General features: G+C 44.3%; 1 protein-coding gene across 3 annotated transcripts in view; it reads right to left on the bottom strand.

Annotated features, from left to right (window-relative positions):
• Positions 1–1,671: 1,671 nt before the first annotated feature.
• LIMA1 (LIM domain and actin binding 1) overlaps positions 1,672–21,047 on the bottom strand; it is a 103,728-nt gene continuing 84,352 nt past the window's right edge. Inside the window, exons 9-11 of one of the 3 annotated variants that reach the window (XM_033222118.1) lie at positions 18,904–19,016; positions 7,937–8,070; positions 1,672–3,958 (exon numbers count right to left, since the gene is read on the bottom strand). In XM_033222118.1, the coding sequence (XP_033078009.1) occupies positions 2,953–3,958; positions 7,937–8,070; positions 18,904–19,016 (1,253 nt within the window). In that variant the 3' untranslated portion in view covers positions 1,672–2,952. The remainder of the gene's footprint in view (positions 3,959–7,936; positions 8,071–18,903; positions 19,017–21,047) is intronic. The other 2 variants (XM_033222119.1, XM_033222120.1) reach the window with 2 other exon arrangements.

Below are 21,047 nucleotides of genomic sequence, written 5' to 3'. Positions count from 1 at the left end.
AGCGATTCTCCTGCCTCAGCCTCCTGAGTACCTGGGACCACAGGCACGTACCATCATGCCCAGCTAATTTTTGTATTTTTAGTAGAGATGGGATTTCACCATGCTGGCCAGGCTGGTCTTGAACTCCTGACCTTGTGATCCACCTGCCTTGGCCTCCCAAAGTGCTGGGAGCCACCACACCCGGCCAAAGAGTTCTTCTGAGGGTAATCTCAGTCCCCAAGTGGTGGCACACTCAACTGATACCCACAGGTACTTAGACTTTTTTGTATAAAGTCAGTGCATAATGTGAGTACCGTGTGGATGGATTAGAGTAAAATGCAAGTCACAGAAGTTCAAGCCAGGATTGGATATTTTATATCAGTAGGAGCTTTTGGATTAATTGTTCAATGATCATGGATTTTTTTTTTTTTTGAGATGGAATTTCGCTCTTGTTGCCCAGGCTGGAGTGCAATGCTGTGATCTCGGCTCACCGCAACCTCCCCCTCCTGGGTTCAAGCGATTCTCCTGCCTCAGCCTCCAGAGTAGCTTGGATTACAGGCATGTGCCACCACGCCTGGCTAATTTTGCGTTTTTAGTAGAGATGGGTTTTCTCCATGTTGGCCAGGCTGGTCTCCAACTCCTGACCTCAGGTGATCCGCCCGCCTCGGCCTCGCAAAGTGCTGGGATTACAGGCATGAGCCACTGCGCCTGGTCTGAACATGGATCTTTAAATGACTTGGTGGGGGCAAGAGCAGAAAGCAGTATTCTACCAACCACTCAGAAAACCAGGCAAGACTCTAGAAAACACAGGGATCCTGGAAAATGTAACAGATGACTCAAAAAGCATGCCTTACTCTCCAAGGAAATCCACATTTCAACCCTACCAATTAAAAAAAAAAAGCCTTAACAATTGGGGCAGTTGCCTCTACAGGCAAGGATATCAATCAGTCAAAAATGCATCTGCCCACTTGGTGTGAACATCGATTTTAAACAAAGGGGGGGAAAAAAAGCACCAGACACAATGGCTTACTCCTGTAATCCCAGCACTTTGGAAAGCAGAGGTGGGTGGTTCACAAGGTCAGGAATTTGAGACCAGTCTGGCCAACATGGTGAAACCCCGAGTCTACTGAAAATACAAGCATTAGCCAGGTGTGGTGGCAGGCGTCTGTAATCCCAGCTACTTGGGAGGTCTGAGGCAGGAGAATCACTTGAACTGGGGAGGTGGAGGTTGCAGTGAGCCAAGATCACGCCACTGCACTCCAGCCTGGGCGACAGAGCAAGACTATGTCTCAAAAAAAAAAAAAAAAAAAGCATCTGCCTAAAGTAAAAAACAAGTCCATTTTCAGCAGAAACATTTGGAAATTCATTCAGCATGCTAGGCATAATTGTAAGGTGAATTATTCAATGTTGAATGCTATAAACAATAAAAACCACCACTGGATTTCAAATTGGTAAAATAGCTCATTTTGAATGCACACATTAATTCTCTTGCCAAGTTGTCTGCAATTTTCCAGAAAAATTTGTCTTCCTTTGGGGAGGACTGAAATCCAAAATCAGCCCAACACTACCATCTAGTGGTGAGATGTATTGATGACGCTTCTCTTCAACTAAAAAAAGTAGTACCATTTTTTTCTTCCCAAACTGAGATCCTGAGAGACAGTAATAATGTAAAAAAAAAATGGAAGAGAAACATTGAAAAGTTCAAATTTTCATTAAAATCTTTATTGAATAAAAATGTTTCAGACTAAGCATGACTAAGAAAGCACAATGTTTTACATCTCTAAAAAATATTAAAGCTAAATCTCTAATAAATGCAGTACAAAGAAAAGCCTACAGCTTAAAACACCTCTCCCTCCCATCCATACATTTGGAATATCAATTGTGTACAACAAATGTACTCAAGTTTATAATTTCCCCAAACCTTAAGACTAGAAAATCATCCCAAGAAAAAGGCCTATAGTTGGTTTAATTTCACCCTGGGAATACTGTCTGTGATAAAAATCAATATATTTCAGAGCTAATAAGTATTTAAAAATTAGTATGTCAAAAAAAAGGACATCATAAGGGAAATATAGGGCTTAGAGGTCTGAGCTCAAATGGTGTAAGGCAGTTCTTTCTTATTCCTCCTTTAAACTCTTCACTTTGCTCTAACATGGAACATGGGGGACAGTGATCCCAAAGGTATTACTAAAATATTGCAGCTTTCAGTAAATTATGAGAAGCACAGATACAATCAGAAAAGAAAGCAATCATTTGGAGTACAGTAAATTCATTGGCAGATACAAAAGCTTATTTGGGAGACAGATCTCTCCAAGCACCAAAGAATGTAGGTTGGTTTTTCAATTGCCTCAAAAAGTGCTCAGTTGTATTATACCTCAGGACGTCGAGTTCAGGATATAGTTTAGAGAGTAGGACATAAAGTAGTAAATTCCTTATATATATCACAGCAAGAAAATTAATCTAAAAAAATTTAAAGACTAAATAAACTCTTAACAGGTAAATCCTAAAAAATTAAATTGGTATTCATTTAAAAATATACAAACTGTGCCCTTTATACTAAAGTGCATTCAGTCGTAATGTTTAGGCCCCTAAATTTCTTCTGTATATTCTCTAATTCCAAAATAGTGTGTAACAATATACTACTGATCATCTATCTACTTTAATATTGCCTTTTGGGAATATAGTAGAATCTGGGCTATTATGAGGTGGAATATTTCCCCAATTCTAAGCCTTACAGCACTTATGCATATCATCACTGCTAAAATGAAGAATTTAAGTAAAGTTATCTCTAGCATTTAGAATGTGGTTTTTTTTTTTTTTTTTTTGGTTTTAAGAAGGAATTCTTTTCCAAAGTTACTTCCAAGTAAATTACATTTCATGCTGGGATACCTGCTTATGTGCATCACACTTTGACAAAGGGCAGTGGCTCACTAACACTAACGTGAATTTAAGGCCCAGCATCATTGCAATTTGTCACTCTTCATCCTCATCCTCATCATAATACCGATTTCTCTTTATCTGTTCCTCCACAGAGAGCTCTTTGACCACTTCTCCCTCCCAGAGTTCCACATCCTGGGATTTCTGACTCTGAGTAGTGAATTCTTCAGCAAAGGTGTCATCTACAAAACTGGACCAATTTGGAGACTTGGGTTCTTGTGGAGATTGTTGTTTGAGGAAGCTGTTATCTTCATCAAAGTTTGCACCATTTTCTACAAGATTCTCATTCTCCAACTCCAGACTATGACCTTCCTTACTTCTCTTCCCTGTCTCTCCTCCTTTAGATTCCTTGTTTTGCCAGGTTGTTGTTCCCACACTCCCATTCTTCTTAGAAGCCTTGGCATTTTCCACTTGTTTTCTTTCTGCAACTATTCCGCCCACAAACTCTTCACTCTGCTCTGACATGCTCCAGCCTTTCCTGATAGGTGGGGACAAAGTTTTTGGGCTCTTGACAGAGGTGCTTTGAAATGAAGCTGCTACAGTGAATGGGCGGCTTCTTTCCTTCAGTGAAGAAGATCGTCTTAGCTTCTTCAGATCCAGATCGACATCCTCAGGAACTTCGGGCTTGCTGATTTCATCTTCAGGAGGCCATTTGGGCTTTGACACTTTGATCCCTTCCTCCAAGGCACTTCCTGAACTTCCAAGTTCAGTGGGGGGTGGCCAGGCGATCCTCAGCTTCTTGGTTTCAGCTGGCTTGTCTTCCTTCTCCTGCTGAGAGGCCGCCTTGGCTTCCATACTTGCAGCGAGGACACCCACCTTAGCAATAGGGGCATCTTCTACCCCTGGGCTGTGAGAGGTCTCCCTTGCATTGGCAAGCTGGGCTGGTCTCTCCAAAATCTCTTCGTTTTCATTTTTGCTTGCCCATAGATCCTTGTGTGGTCTGTGCCCAAAGCCTTCATCATAGTTGCCCTTAGATTTAAAGAGTTGATTGAAGTGAGGCTTACAATAGATTCTTCCGTGTAAAGATGCATATGTTCCTAGACTGTCATTAAAAGAAAAAGAGCATAAAGTTAGCAAATCTTCATACTCTCACTTATACCAGGAGGCTAAAATCTGGCAATTCCAGTATTTTCAGAAGATGCTAAGTAAGAAAAAGATCTTTAAAAGCACTTTAGTGACCAGGAATTCCTTACCCCATTTTAGCACATTTGTTTTCTTATCATAACACAAAGCATGGATTGGGCGCGGTGTCTCATGCCTGTAATCCCAGCACTTTGACAAGCAAAGGGTGAGAGGATCGCTTGAACCCAGGAGTTTGAGACCAGCCTGGCCAACATAGTGAGAACTCATCTCTACAAAAAAATTAAAAAATAAGCTGGGCGTGGTGGCATGTGCCTGTAGTCCCAGCTACTTGGGAAGCTGAAGTGGGAGAATCACTTGAACCCGGGAGGCAGAGGTTGCAGTGAGCTGAGACTGTACCATTGTGACAAGTGAGACTGTGTTAAAAAAAAAAAAAAAGAAGAAGAAGAAGAAAAAGAAACAACAATAATAGAAACTTTAATTCTGAGCCTTGAGAGGAATGTGGCTATGCAAGCTGGGTCACACAGCATGTAGCTGCGACTCTGTCTTTTCACTATAAATAATAAAGACCAAAGGGTACCAGAGATAAGACCCCCTCCGATCACTATCCCTCCTTTACAGAGTGATAATCTTCCTTAGAATGTAGCACTCTGTAACCAATCAAATCACTGTGGTATATGCACTGGTCTTATATGAAAAATGTCACAATCTTTGCTAAAATTTCTACGTAAGTGAAACTTCAACTTTCTCCACTTTGGAATGCTGACCTCATTCATTTGGAGTCAGTGTTTGTGGGTAGCCATCATCAAGCTTTTGTGTTTGAATTAACTCTATTCTTAATGGTGTATATACACATAAGTTTATCTTTTTTTTTTTTTTTTTTGAGAGAATCTTGATTTGTCACCCAGGCTGGAGTGCAGTGTCACAATCTCGGCTCACTGTAACCTCTGCCTCCCAAGTTCAAGCAATTCTCCTGCCTCAGCCTCCCAAGTAGCTGGGATTACAGGAGTGTGCCACCACGCCTGGCTAATTTTTGTATTGTTTTGTTTTGTTTTGTTTTGTTTGAGTCTTGCTCTGTCGCCAGGCTGGAGTGCAGTGGCATGATCTCAGCTCACTGCAACCTCCACCTCCTGGGTTCAAGTGATTCTCCTGTCTCAGCCTCCCGAGTAGCTGGGACTACAGGCGTGGGCCACCATGCACAGCTAATTTTTGTATTTTTAGTAGAGATAGGGTTTCACCATGTTGGCCAGGATGGTCTCGATCTCTTGACCCTTGATCTGCCCTCCTTGGCCTCCCAAAGTGCTGGGATTACAGGCATGAGCCACCACGCCTGGTCATTTTTGTATTTTTTAATAGAGATGGGGTTTCACAATGTTGGCCAGGCTGGTCTTGAACTCCTGGGCTCAAGTGATCTTCTGGCCTTGACCTCCAAGCGTGCTGGGATTACAGGCGTGAACCACTGCACCCAGCCTTTTTTTTTTTTTTTTTTGAGTTGAGGTCTTGCTCTGTCACCCAGGTTGGAGTGCAATGGTATGATCATAGCTCACTGCAGCCTTGACCTCCAGGGCTGAAGTGATCCTCCAGCCTCAGTCTCAGCCTCCCGAAATTTTTTCATAGAGATGGGGTCTCCGGGCCGGGCGCGGTGGCTCAAGCCTGTAATCCCAGCACTTTGGGAGGCCGAGACGGGTGGATCACGAGGTCAGGAGATCGAGACCATCCTGGCTAATACGGTGAAACCCCGTCTCTACTAAAAAATACAAAAAACTAGCCGGGCGACGAGGCGGGCGCCTGTAGTCCCAGCTACTCGGGAGGCTGAGACAGGAGAATGGCGTGAACCCGGGAGGCGGAGCTTGCAGTGAGCTGAGAGCCGGCCACTGCACTCCAGCCTGGGTGGCAGAGCAAGACTCCGTCTCAAAAAAAAAAAAAAAAAAAAAAAAAAAAAAAAAAAGAGAGAGATGGGGTCTCCGGCCACGTACGGTCCCAGCACTTTGGGAGGCTGAGGTGGGTGGGTCACTGGAGGTCAGCAGTTCGAGACCAGCCTGACCAACATGGTGGTCTCTACTAAGAAATACAAAAATTGGCCAGGCATGGTGGCTCACGCCTGTAATCTCAGCACTTCGGGAGGCTGAGGAGGGTGGATTACCTGAGGTCAGGAGTTCAAGACCAGCGTGGCTAACATGGTGAAACGTCATCTCTATGAAAAGTACAAAAATTAGCCAGGCGAGGTGGCGCACGCCTGTAGTCCCAATCACTCAGGAGGCTGAGGCAGGAGAATCACTTTAACCTGGGAGGTGGAGGTTGCAGTGAGCCGAGATCACGCCACTGCACTCCAGCCTGGGTGGCAGAGCAAGACTCCATCTCTGGGAAAAAAAAAAAATTAGCTGGGTGTGGTGGTGTATACCTGTAATCCCAGATACTCAGGAGACTGAGGCATGATAATCACCTGAACCTGGGAGACAGAGGTTGCAGTGAGCCAGGATCACGCCACTGCACTCCAGCCTGGGCAACAGAGTGAGACTCTATCTCAAAAAGAAAAACCAGATGGGGTCTCTCTATGTTACCCAGGCTAGTCCTGAACTCCTGGCCTCAAGTGATTCTCCTACCTGGGCACTCCCAAAGTGCTAGGATTACAGGTGTGAGCCACCACATCTAGATATAAGCTGTGATTAATAGAAGAACAGTGAGGAGTTGACAGGAGGTAGTTTTTCCCTAATGTCAGCCCTAGACAAGCCTTTAGGAGATTTGGTGTCTCTTGCAGGATGATAAATTTTATCCTTTTAAAGTTTTTTCCCTTAAATTAAGAACCGTTCTGAAGAGTGACAAATTTTAAAGGGGGTATAAAATGGCAGCATTTCCACAAAAGAAATAAGGTGCTTTAGGCCAGGTGCAGTGGCTCACACCTATAATCCCAGCACTTTGGGAGGCCGAGGTGGGTGGATCTGCAGGTCAGGAGACTGAGACCGTCCTGGCTAACACGGTGAAACCTCATCTCTACTAAAAATACAAAAAATTAGCTGGGCATGGTGGCACGTGCCTGTAGTCTCATACTCAGGAGACTGAGGCAGGAGAATCGCTTGAACCCAGGAGGCGGAGATTGCAGCGAGCTGAGATGGCTCCATGGCACTCCAGCCTGGGCAACAGGGTGAGACTCCATCTCAACAACAACAACAAAAGGTGCTTTGGAGAAAAAATTAAGAGTGGGCAGAAAAAGAACTAATGAGTGGAAGTTACTGAGGTACACTTTGGCTCCATGTTTGGAGAAGCTGTCTAGCCAGAGCTATCTAATAGCTAGAAATGTCATGCAGATGCCAAAACATCTTTCAAGAGCATTTTAGGAGGGATTGCTTGGGAAGGAAAGCTGGAAAAAGTGACATCTTGGTTACTTCCTTCTGTAAGACTCTGTGATTAAAATGAGTTAATTTGGAATGTTTCCCCAATTTGTCACATTTATATTTGCACTTTGAGTTACTTGGAAGAAATGATATGTAGCAACTATTTTCTCAGAAATAAAGTGAGGCAACATAGAGAAAAAGACATGCTCTCCAGGGGCCATTATTATTGCCATTATTATCATTTATACAGTGGTTAAGACAAGTAAGGGCTTAAGCAAGTAACCTCTTGAGATTTCTTAACTTTGTGATTCTATGATACCAAGGGAAAACATTCTATTAAATTAGGTCACTGGGGGTTTTACCTGCAACTCATATTATTTAAGCTTCGGTTCTAACATGTAAATTAACATATCAATATACCAAGAAGTTCCAAATACCATCATTATTTGGTATGAAAGACTTGTCACTAAATGATGCTTTTTACTTTATTCAAGAGCCTTCAACAGAACATCATTAGCACAGTAGCTTTTAGCACCAGTGCTCTAAAAGCCAACGACTCCCTTAAGAGTTCCAGTTACAGAGAAACAACTTGTTTTGGGCTGGCTTACCTGAGTTTGTTGTTGCAATAGGAGCAACGGAAGCAGCTGATGTGAAACACCTGCTGGTTGGCCAAGAGACGCTCCATTGGATAGACTGTCTTCTGACATTCCACGCAGGTCTCTCTTGCAGGTGCCTGAAACTTCTAGGAAAAGGAAAAAGACAACTTTAGCATGGGCAGCGATGAGTTAGCACTATCTTGAGATGGGCCCTAGAATTTACTTTGTCTAAGGGCTCTCTTAGCTGGTCAGTCAATTCTTATGGAGCACTAAACCTGCTACCATTCTATCAGCTGACTCTTTAAAGCCAAGAGGCTCTCTTGATATTCCCTTCCCAAACTGTCTGGCTGCTCTAAATGCAGCAGCCACCAAAGATAGGTGGAGCTAGGTCTGGATTGCAAAGAAAGGCTTAGACAAGTCATGACCCACATAAAAAATGTTAGGAGCAGGGGATTGGGGAAGGGACAGGGAAGGGATGGGGGAGGGGCAGGGATTAGGAGAAAATGTTATCACACACAGAAGAAAGAAGTTTGATTCAAGTGCCAAGTAAACACAAGACAGTTTCTAAAGGGGATAAATTTCAAGGAGAGGAAGAACATTTGACTTTGGGAATAAGGAAAGACATTTCAGTAAAGTCCCTTTTATTCTCCTCTGCTTATAATCTTGATTTGTTCAATCAACTAGACATAATATTTTTAAACAAGTCAAAACTGACACACAAGTGGAACAATTTATAAGAGACACAAACTATTTTATTAGGACACCAGAAGGAAGCATAGCCCATTAAAGCTATAGGTTTTATAATACTTCTAAAAACCAATGGAGAGAAAAACGGAAGCAATGGGAAATGCACTGGTTAATGTATTAATGACAGGGAGTTCATGGACTGTTTGTAAAGGTGGAACAAACATGGGCACAGTGGTTCTACCTGACAAACTCAGTCTTAAAGAATATAAAACAGTTGGTATTCTAGCACTGGTAAAAGCCAGAACTCCAAAAATATTATAAGCTTTTACACGATAAGAAATACTTACATTGGCTGGGCACGGTGGCTCACGCCTGTAATCCCAGCACTTTAGGAAGCTGAGGCGGGCAGATCACAAGGTCAGGAGTTCGAGACCAGCCTGGCCAACATGGTGAAACCCCGTCTCCAGTAAAAAGACAAAAATTAGCCAGGCATGGTGGTGCACTCCTGTAATCCCAGCTACTCGGGAGGCTGAGGCAAGAGAATGGCATGAACCCGGGACGTGGAGCTTGCAGAGAGCCGAGATTGCACCACTGCATTCCAGCCTGGGTGACAGAGCAACTCCGTCTCAAAAAAAAAAGGAATAGTTACATGGCTACTAAGGGGTGGGGAGGAGGTGGGAATACAAAGTCCCTAGGTGTATGGGAGTTAACCCTTGACTTGTCCAACACAAACACCTCAACCAGTAGATGCAGGAGGCAGCTTAGGTGGCCAGGAAGCTTTCATAGGCAATTAGGAGGTGCTTTTGCTGCCGCGATCAGCCTGGATTCACCAGAAAATACATGATGGTAAGTAATGCAAATTAATCCCAAGGCCCAGGACCTGGATAGTTAAGCCTAAAATGAACCAGGTTATGGGCAAGATAGAATTTTGAGTAAAAAAAACCCAAAACAGGCTGGGTGCAGTGTCTCACACCCATAATCCCACACTTTGGGAGGCTGAGGTGGGCAGATCACGAGGTCAGGATTTCAAGACCAGCCTGGCCAACATATTGAAACCCTGTCTCTACTAAAAATACAAAAATTAGCCGGGCATGGTGGCATGTGCCTGTAGTCCCAGCTACTTGGGAGGCTGAGGCAGGAGAATCGCTTGAACCTGGGAGGTGGAAGTTGCAGTGAGCTGAGATTGAGCTACTGCACTCCAGCTTGGGCAACAGAGTGAGACTTCGTCTCAAAACAAAAAAAAACCCCAAAATAGGCCCATAAAAATTCAGACTGCTGGTTCACTTGCCACATGATTCACTAGGAGGTAAAGCAAAAAATAAAAATGGTTTTCCAAGTAGATTTGGGCAGGAAATGAGAGCAGAAAATGTGCATAAAATGAAAATAAAGAAATCTATAAAAGGAAGTTTAATAAAATTAGTAGTAGACTCCCAAGTAGTGCCCAAGGGATTTCAGAAGGAAGGAACAAAGCTGAGGGGAAATGGCTAGTTACCAGGACTCTGCTTCATTCTAGGGGCAGTGTCCTAAAAATAAACATCTAAAGAATCAAAAGACCACAGGTTACAAACTAGTTTACCAAGCATAAGGGAGGTATTGAAATATGACTAAATGTTATTGTAATGAATGTTGTTGCCAGTAATTAACACATTTTAGTATTTGGAGCTCTGAATTCTTTTTTTCTTATATGGACACTGCTAAATGGAGATATCTTTGCAGAGTTTTAATGAAGTTTTCTCTAAAAGGACTAGGTCTTCGTCTAGGTAGGAGATAAACTGGCCAGGTGCGGTGGCCCATGCCTGTAATCCCAGCACTTTGGGAGGCCAAGGCAGGTGGATCACTTGAGGTCAGGAGTTCCAGACCAGCCTGGCCAACATGGTGAAACCCTGTCTCTACAGAAAATGCAAACATTAGCTGGGTGTTGATGGCAGGCGCCTGTAATCCCAGCTACTCGAAAGGCTGAGGCACAAGAATTACTTGAACCCAGGAAGCGGAGGTTGCAAAGAGCTGAGATCTCAGCACTGCCCTCCAGCCTTGGAGACAGGGCAAGACTTTGTCTCAAAAACAACAACAAAAGGAGAGATGTTAAAAAGCAGAATAGGCCAGGCGCGGTGGCTCAGGCCTGTAATCCCAGCACTTTGGGAGGCCAAGGTGGGTGGATCACAAAGTCAAGAGATTGAGACCATCCTGGACAACATAGTGAAACCCCATCTCTACTAAAAAATACAAAAATTAGCTGGGCATGGTGGCATGGGCCTATAGTCCCAGCTACTCGGGAGGCTGAGGCTGGAGAATCACTTGAACCTGGGAGGCAGAGGTTGCAGTGAGTCGAGATTGTGCCACTACACTCCAGCCTGGCGACAGAGCGAGACTCCATCTCAAAAAAAAAAAAAAAAAAAAAGCAGAATAAATTTTTGGTGTAATAGTGTAAAGGAAGCTATTGGAGAGAGCCTGTGCAAATCATAACTCACATAATGTAAAAGTAGGACAAATGTATTTATCAGATTAAAAGTCATTTTCAGTTGCAGAAAGGGAATTCTGCATTTTTTTTTTTTTTTTTTTTTTGAGACAGAGTCTCGCTCTGTCACCCAGACTGGAGTGCAGTGGCGCGATCTCAGCTCACTGCAAGCTCTGCCTCCTGGGTTCAAGCGATTCTCCTGCCTCAGCCTCCTGAGTAGCTGGGATTACAGGCGCGCGCCACCACACTCGGCTATTTTTTGTATTTTTAGTAGAGATGGGGTTTCACCATGTTGGCCAGGCTGGTCTTGAACGCCTGACCTCAAGTGATCCTCCCACCTCGGCCTCCCAAAGTGCTGGGATTACAGGCATGAGCCACTGCGCCCAGCCTGGAATTCTGTATTTTTAACACTTGAAATAGATGTAGGAGAGTAAATGCTCATTCTGGTCAGTAGACACAGCAGGAGACAGACACTTTACATGGGATAAGAGGAGATGGATACTGTTCCACTAAAGGGGAATGGAAGGACGCAGAGCATGCCTCCACCACAAATACACGAAGGGGAGGCACACACTGTGGGACGGGGAAGCAGCCCAGGGAACAGAAGGAAAGGAGAACCTGTGAGAAAGCTGAAAGTTGAGCTCACATTAGGAGGAAAGTGGAAGGCAGGAGCAGAAATTAGGTACCGGGAGCAGGAGGCAGAAGCTGGAAGAGACAAACAGGAACCTTTAATGAATACACAGCATTTGGTGTGCCCTGGAGAGCTTTACTGCAGCTGAGCTGAAACTCAGAGACTCAGATCCAAGAATAAGACCACATTTTTCTTTTTTTCCTTTTTAAGTAACTCTGCTAATCATGGCAGAATCAGCCTCACTTGTGTCTACCTGAGGCTGGAACATATCCCAGCTCAGGAGAGCGAGCTTTTATGAGTCTTCACCCACACAAGGAATGTCTCATTAACAATTCTTTAGTGTCTTACTACCTCCCACACCTGACCCACATCGGCTGTCTCTTTAATAGAGCCTTCACCCACACGGAGCGAAAAGTCTGTCTTCCTCCTTAACATCAAGTTAATAGATTGCTAGCTCACATAATTGACTAACCTCAAGCTTCTAACTAGCCAGACCTATCAGAGTCCCATTATTCCTATTCATTTCTCACATCAACCCTTTTCAATATTATTTAAGGTTTACGCAGCAGCTGCTGCCTAAGGGCCCCTTCTAGTTTCATAAAGACAAGAGGGTCCCGACATGGTAAAATGCCAACTCACAGCGGCTCCGGCTGTGCCTCCCCTTTATTTTCTCTGTCCTGGGCTCTCAGCCACTTTCCTGTAATTGCCCCATGTCTATTCAGACAACAGGAAGCATAGTCAGTGCCCCAAAATCTCTACCATTATCACAGGCCTGGCATACATCCTGCCCAGGCCTTCATGGCATGCTCAGACTTGGCACAGCCATGTTTAAAACACTGCCAATATGACAATGTTAGACATTTTTTATCTTCACAATATCTTTTTTCAGTTAGTAAGAGATTTTTTTTCATTCCCCTTCTCCCACCTTTTGCCCCTACCAAGTAGAAAGTTAAACACCAGGTGTCTTATCAAAGTTCACATAGTCAGTAACAGAATTAGAATTAAAACTGTAGGAGAACAGCCTGTTGCATGGCAAGAGTGATGCCATCTTGGAGTGAAACCACCATGCTAACTGGTGGTTTGACTCCTGCATACCAAGGTGTTCTGCAGCAAAGTTTTTAAACAATGCCTGTAGCATAGATTATCCCTCATAAAAGAAATAGTGCCCAGAGCATAGATTACCCCTCATAAAGATGCTTATCCAATCGCTCCAGTGATAAGTTTTGCGAGAAAGTCAAGTGTGACCAGCTGCACATGTTTTATCCTAAAACCTTGCTATATAAAGGATATTTTCTGGAGAGCTGGTTCAGGGATCCACTGTCTCATGGCCTCCTAAACATCACTTCTGTTCATAAGCTCCTATTAAATGTTCCTTTCTGAGAAACTGGATTTGTCAGCCTCTTCTTTTGGCTTCTCAGCTCCCTCAGCCTTTGTGGGTAGGTCTGCATAGACCTGCTCACTGCACAAACTCAGAACTCCTGACTCACAAACCAAGAGAGCATTTTCTAAATTGTCCTGGAATGTTAAATTTCCACAACCAAGGGAAACTCTTTGGGGAGGAGAGCAGATGCTAACCCAAATGAAATTAATCCTGCTACAGCAATTTGAACAAACTATGGTCTTCCCTTTGTTTCAAATAAAAATATGCAGATAATATCTTCAGGATATTCTAGAATGAATGAGGTAATCTATAAATAATTGATGTTCATAAATACTGTCTTTCCCATATGAGGGATATTATAGACTCTCTGTTGATTACCACCCACTTAAAGATATTTTTCTAACAAATTTGCATAGCTTCATTTACATTCTTTTACCCTCTCGTCTCATATATTTTTTAGTCTAATAAAGGTCCCAGTTGTGGTGTGTGTGGGAGGGAGGGGGGAGCAGCTGACAACAGACATTGATGTTAACTAGCTTTTACACATAGTGAAAGAAGATGAAAATTCTGTATTGATGTCAAGCCTCTATTCCTCAGAATACCACAAAATGCCTTTCATTCCTTCCAATTTGTGTAAAATATCTAGGTAATGAAACTGAAATTTTTCACCACACAGCAAATGGTTGGACCAGCCCTGTGCAGCCTTAACCCTTCCTCTGGTATTCTGTAAAACTCTTTGTGAAAGCATTTTGGGGAATGTTCATATCTTAAATAGAGTGTTCTATACAGAGAAGAAAGGACAGTCCTCTGAAAAGGCAGTAATAGTGAGTAAGTGAGAAAAGATTCTAGATGCTCTTCTAGCATAATTTTGACAGCTTTGCAAACCAGCATAAAACCTCCCACTGTGTCTCCAGGGGGAGGAACAGCTGGCACGACACTGAGAGGGGCAGTGCAGTGTGTGCCGCCCTCTCACACAGACTGCCATGTTCTCTCTCAACACCCATCAGCAGAATGCTGTGAGGAGGCCTGGGACTTGGTTGTCCCGGGCATACTGAGGGCAGACGGTTGTTCCCTAGGGCCAGTCACATCTTCTTGCCTCTTCCTCCCCTATCCTCTCCTCTGGGAACATTTAGGGGATGATTTCTTTCAAATGGGAGGACATAAAGCCTAAGAGATCTCTGAGTCTCTTGAAGTAGAAAGGGCCTGATGCTTCTCACAGGGTCCACTAAGCTCTGCTCTCAGAATAACACCCTTTTTGAGAATGAACCTGTAACTTCATTGGTACCAAGTCTTACCAACTAAGCTCTGTGGCCAGTGTTCAAAGTGTACAGAATCCTTAAAGACCTCCATCATTTTTTACTTTATTAAGCTAAAATATGAAATGAATTGAGTCTGTACCTTAGATGTCCTCTTTTCAATAACAGGCACTAAGAAACAGTTTTTTCCAGGATGTGTGGGATCCAAAAATCTATTCTGAGTGAACAAGTTTATTCTTAGCTGTATGTAATTTCCCAAAGTGGAGAAACAACTTCTGTTCATAGTCTGCAGCCATGAGACCAGTTCTGCCAGCAGGTCTTCCTATAAACATTTACTAAAGTATCTATATATTTGCCTGCAGACTGTAAAGGGGAACTCTGAGGAAGAGCAAATAAATTGCCCTTAAATAACAGTGGAGATGTAACTGGGTTCTACCAGGCTCTGTACACTATGATCATCTGAGCTCTGGACCACAGGCAAACAGCCAGGCCCGTTTACTCTGGTCCTTACACAATGCTCAAAACCCGAGGTGTGTGTCTATGCAGGCAGGGCCGTCTGCATTCTACTGCTGAGTGACCATTGCCAAAGGAGCAGGCATGGGTCTGAGGCAGACACAGAGACAGTTTTACCTCCGTTTCCTCTCCCTGGTGCCAAAGAAGACCTAAGTGAGGTGTGCCCCTTCACACACCACTCGTTCGCTCAGACCATGAAACTTGAGTGGGGAGGGATCCCTATCCTGGACAAGGAAGTCTGGCCAAGCAGTCGAAGGAGGGATGCAAGACTGCATTGAGAATTCAAATAGTCACAAGAACAGATTTTGGTTCTTAAATTTCCCCAGGTCCTGAGTTATACAGAATCCATCACCAAGTTAGATTTGCTAGCTGTTCTTGATCCCCAGCCATGACCTGAGCACTCACATCTAGGCAGCATTGCTGTCAGAGAGGAAAGTAACCCTGTGGGGTCTGCTACTTTGTGAGACTCCAGATTCTGACAGAGAAAGTGCTGATGGCAGCATCAGCCAACCTTCAAGGCCAGAACACAGCCATGTGGAGCACATGTGCAGATTCAGTCACCATGATCCTGCCCATTCTTCTTGGACTTGCTTTCTCTTTCTGCTTTCTTTACCTTTTGTTCCTTTTCAATAAACCTTATTCTTCTCATAAATCTCTGCCTCCTTTAAAATTTTCATGTTTATCTTTTTCACCTTGCTCACCTTTTAAATCCACCCTTTAAATCCTGGGTTCTCCCCTTTCCTCCTTTTGTTCCAAACCCTCCCTGATGTCCCCTCCTCTTTATGGTTTGTGTGCAGTAAGACTTTCAGCTGTGGACCAGTCATGCTCACAGTCAGAGGTAGAAGCACGGCAGATATGAGCATGAGTTGGGAGCAGCACATACCACCTTACAACTCATTCTATTTATTGAGTTTCAAATGTTAACACTTCTGAAACACAACCCTGCTACGTAAGAGAGCACTAGAGGAGAAAGACACTAAAGAAGAGTGGGTAATTCACGTGAGTGAAGTAGCCCATCATTAGCAAGCTAGTCAATTAAAACAAGTCAGCTAACAAACCCAAAATAAGTTTTGACATTTTTAATAAACATTTTTGGCTTATTTTTATGGGAATATGTTTGCCCATAGAAGAGGAAAAGACAATCTTTTTTTTTTTTTTGAGGCGGAGTCTCGCTCTGTCGCCCGGACTGGAGTGCAGTGGCCAGATCTCAGCTCACTGCAAGCTCCGCTTCCCGGGTTTACGCCATTCTCCTGCCTCAGCCTCCCGAGTAGCTGGGACTACAGGCGCCCACCACCTTGCCCGGCTAGTTTTTGTATTTTTAGTAGAGACGGGGTTTCAGCGTATTAGCCAGGATGGTCTCGATCTCCTGACCTCGTGATCCGCCCGTCTCGGCCTCCCAAAGTGCTGGGATTACAGGCTTGAGCCATCGCGCCCGGCCGGAAAAGACAATTTTTAAAACTTGGGTAGTAAAAGCAGATCATAGATCAAGGAGCGTAGCTCTGTCGCCCAGGCTGGAGTGCAGTGGCGTGATCTCGGCTCACTGCAACCTCCACCTCCTGGGTTCAAGCGATTCTCCTGCCTCAGCCTCCTGAGTAGCTAGGATTACAGGTGCCTGCCACCAGGCTCAGCTAATTTTTGTATTCTTAGTAGAGATGGGCTTTGGCTTTCACCATGTTGGCCAGGCTGGTCCCAAACTCTTGACCTCATGATCCACCCACGTCGGCCTCCCAAGGTGCTGAGGTTATAGGCATGAGCCACCGCGCCCGGCCCATTCAATTCTTTTTTTTTTGGAGATGGAATCGCACTCTGTCACCCAGGCTGGAGAGCAGTGGTGCAATCTTGGCTCACTGCAACCTCTGCTTCCCGGGTTCAAGAGATTATCTTGCCTCAGCCTCCTGAGTAGCTGGGACTACAGGCACACACTACTGTGCCCAGCTAATTTTTTTATTTTTAGACACAGGGTTTCAACATGTTGGCCAGGCTGGTCTCGGACTCCTGACCTCCTGATCTGCCCGCCTCAGCCTCCCAAAGTGCCGGGATTATAGCTGTAAGTCACTGCACCCGGCCTCAATTCTTTTTTTTTTTTTTTTTTTTTTTTTTTTTTGAGGCGGAGTCTCGCTCTGTCGCCCAGACTGGAGTGCAGTGGCCGGATCTCAGCTCACTGCAAGCTCCGTCTCTCAGGTTTACGCCATTCTCCTGCCTCAGCCTCCCGAGTAGCTGGGACTACAGGCGCCCGCCACCTCGCCCGGCTAGTTTTTGTATTTTTAGTAGAGACGGGGTTTCACCGTGTTAGCCAGGATGGTCTCGATCTCCTGACCTCGTGATCCGCCCGTCTCGGCCTCCCAAAGTGCTGGGATTACAGGCTTGAGCCACCGCGCCCGGCCTCAATTCTTAATATCTAATATTATACCCTTAGTATAAGTGTTGCTTGAATGTCTTTTTTTGTTTTTTTGTATTTTTAGTAGAGACGGGGTTTCTCCATGTTGTTCAGGCTGGTCTTGAACTCCTGACCTCAGGTGATCCGCCGGCCTCAGCCTCCCAAAGTGTTGGGATTACAGGCGTGAGCCACCACACGTGGCCTCATTTTTTTTTTTTTTTTTTACAGAAAATGGGCTGGCCAGCCCCCATTCCAGTGGACACATTCTTTTGTTAAAAATATTAATGACATTGTTTAAACACCAGGTCCTTAAAAAAAAAAAAAGTAGGAACAACAGGGCCAGGTGGGTTTGGTGGCTCATGCCTGTAATCCCAGCATTTTGGGAGGCCAAGGTGGGGGATTACTTGAGGCCAAAAGTTCAAAACCAGCTTGGGCAACATAGTGAGACCCCATCCCCATACAAATGTAAAAAATATATTAGCTGGGTGTAGTGGCATGCGCCTATAGTCCCAGCTACTCGGGAGGATGGCTTGAGCTCAGGAGATGGAGGCTGCAGTAAGCTGTGATCACACCACTAGACTCCAGCCTGGGTGACAAAGTGACACCCTGTCTCAAAAAAAAAAAAAAGCTAACCACTAATCAGGTTAAGGTCAAGCTCTGCAGATCAGGAAGCCACTATCTTTAAGGTGAAATTGCACATCTCGTCAAATGTGCTGATTTTAGTTGAACAGATTTTTCCTGGCTGGGCAGTGGCTCATGCCTATAATCCCATCCCAGTACTTTGGGAGGCCAAGGCAGGCAGATCACCCAAGCTCTGGAGTTTGAGACCAGCCTGGGAAACATGGTAAAACCACATCTCTTAAAAAAAAAAAAAAAAAGGCAAGGCAAGGTGGCATGTGCCTATAGTTCTAGCTACTCAGGAGGCTGAGACAGGAGGACTGCATGAGCCTGGGAAGTCAAGGCTGCAGTGAGACATGATCACACCACCATACTCCAGCCTGAGCAACAGAGCAAGACCCTGTCTCAACAAAACAACACAAAAACAAAAACAAACAAGGCCAGGTGTGGTGGTTCACACCTGTAATCCCAGCACTTTGGGAGGCTAAGGCAGGCGGATCACAAGGTCAGGAGTTTGAGACCAGCCTGGCCAACATGGTGAAATCCTGTCTCTACCAAAAAAATACAAAAAAATTAGCCGGGCATGGTGGCGCATGCCTGTAATCCCAGCTACTTGGGAGGCTGAGACAGGAGAACTGCTTGAACCTGGTGGGCGGAGGTTGCAGTGAGCCGAGATCATGCCACTGCACTACAGTCTGGGTGACAGAGCAAGACTCTGTCTCAAAAAAAAAAAAAAAAAGGTAGTAATAACAAACAAACAAAAACAAAAAATTAAAAAATCACATTATTTTGTTTAACTTCAGGTTTTCTTAAAACTTTCATGAGTTTTCCAGATTTCAAACTGAGAGTTATTAGTGAGCCTTCTCGCTTCTGGGCCAAAGACCTGAGCAGAGGCAGCAAGATTTCCAGGGAAAGTGACTGGCTTCAGTGTGCTCTTCTGTGGCATTATCATCCCCAGGAAAGCAAAACCAGGTTATAATCAACATCATCATCATAAAAGGTACAATTAGCTCTACCAGTAGACCAATGTCCAAAGGCTCAGAAAGAAATTGCCATCATACCTTTATTGCTTTGGGAGGAGAACTTTCAGAAAGACTGGAGGCTCTGGCATCTGGACTTAGTGGCTTGGGATGGACAGGCTGTTCAATCTCACTCTTAACCTGGGAGTCACCTGCTTGAGTTACAAAAGGAAGACATTTTACAGTATCTCATGGGATGTCTTAGAAAGCGTTCTGAAAAGCAAAGTTTGGGCACTTTCATTAATGACAGATCCTTCCAACACCAGGAAAAACACTGCTTTTCTGTTGAAGAATATTCGAACACTAACAACTATGGCTTAGGTTTTCTCTGGTCCTGTCAGAAATCAGGTTCTCAGTGAGGAGGCTTTCTTACCCTCTGCCACATGTAGCAGAAATCCAAACCACTCTGTATAAAGAACTTTCTTCCTTGTATCACTTGTCATTTTTAAAGGTCATTTATAGACTTGGATGTCTTTTTGGTCATTAACATTCCTAATAACTTCTTCTGAAGTGTTTCAACTGAAGTTGGAAAAAAGGGGAAATGTGAGGGCAGAAATTTTGCACCATGTGAGTGTGTGTGTGTGCATTTGTATATGCATGTAACCTGACACTGTTTTTGGTCAGTTCTATAGCAGATATCCATGGATGAAGATTATGGAAAAGGGCTCCATGAAGTTTTTTTCATAATCATTGAAGTTCCAACTGCATGAGTTACTTTCCTGCCAAAGTGAAGAGGTGAGTCAACAAAGTACTAAAATATTAAGGCTTATTTTTCAAACAAATGTTTCATAAACCTAGTCAAAACTCAGAAACATTTCTAGTCCAAGAAAAATGATTGCAAAAAAAGAATGTTTCTGGATTCAAGCAGAAGGAGTTTTTCTCCGAAATTTTAAGATAGGATTTACTAGAGATCTGTTTAATTCATAATTCTATTTTAGTTGTGGGGTTTTCAGTGTCCACTAAACTAATTAGCCTGGGGAGATGCTAGAAATCCACATATATATATTTTTCTTTTTTGTCTTGTGACCTACAAGAAATTCATATATATATGATATATATATATATATATTTTTTTTTTTTTTTCCCAGACAGAGTCTCCCTCTGTCACCCAGGCTGGAGTGCAGCGGCACGATCTTGGCTCACTGCAACCTCTGCCTCCTGGGCTCAAGTGATGCTCCTGCCTCAGCCTCCCTAATAGCTGGGACCACAGATGCACGCCACCACGCCCAGCTAAGTTTTGGTACTTTTGGTAGAGACAGGGCTTCACCATGTTGCCATGGTGTCCAACTCCTGAGCTCAAGCAAACCGCCTGCCTCAGCCTCCCAAAGATTACAGGCATGAGCCATGGCGCCAGGAAACATATATATATATAATAATTATTATTTTTTTTAGATGGATTTTCACTCTGCTGCCCAGGCTGGAGTGCAGTGGCATGATCTTGGCTCACCACAGCCTCTGCCTCCTGGGTTCAAGCAATTCTCTTGCCTCAGCCTCCTGAGTAGCTGGGACTACAGGCACCCACTACCACACCCAGCTAACTTTTTGTATTTTTAATAGAGATGGGGTTTCACCATGTTGACCAGGCTGGACTTGAACTCCTGATCTCAGGTGATCTGCCCGCCTCGGCCTCCCAAAGTGCTGGGATTACAGGTGTGAGCCACCGTGCTGGGCCAGCAACACACACACACACACACACACACACACACACACACACACATATATATATTTGTTTGTTTGTTTGTTTGTTTGTTTTGAGTCGGAGTCTTGCTCTGCAGCCCAGGCTGGAGTGCAATGGTGCGATCTCGGCTCACTGCAACCTCCACCTCCCGGATTCAAGCAATTCTCCTGCCTCAGTCTCCTGAGTAGCCGGGATTACAGGCGCCTACCACCATACCTGGCTAATTTTTGTATTTTTAGTAGAGCCAGGGTTTCACTATATTGGCCAGGCTTGTCTTGAATTCCTGACCTCAAGTGATCCACCCACCTAGGCCTCCCAAAGTGCTGGAATTATAGGTGTAAGCCACTGCACCTGGCCCAGCAACATATATTTTTTAATTGGCTGGGCACAGTGGCTTACGCCGTAATCTCAACACTTTGAGAGGCTGCAGTGGGAGGGTTGCTTGAGGCCAGGAGTTGGAGACCAGAATGGGCAACACAGTGGGAGGGTTGCTTGAGCCCAGGAGTTT

The sequence above is a fragment of the Trachypithecus francoisi genome, unplaced genomic scaffold (assembly GCF_009764315.1).
Source record: "Trachypithecus francoisi isolate TF-2019V2 unplaced genomic scaffold, Tfra_2.0 Lachesis_group11, whole genome shotgun sequence".
Lineage (NCBI taxonomy): Eukaryota > Metazoa > Chordata > Mammalia > Primates > Cercopithecidae > Trachypithecus > Trachypithecus francoisi.
The sequence above is the reverse complement of the archived record's forward strand: the minus strand, read 5'-3'. Positions and strand labels throughout refer to the sequence as shown.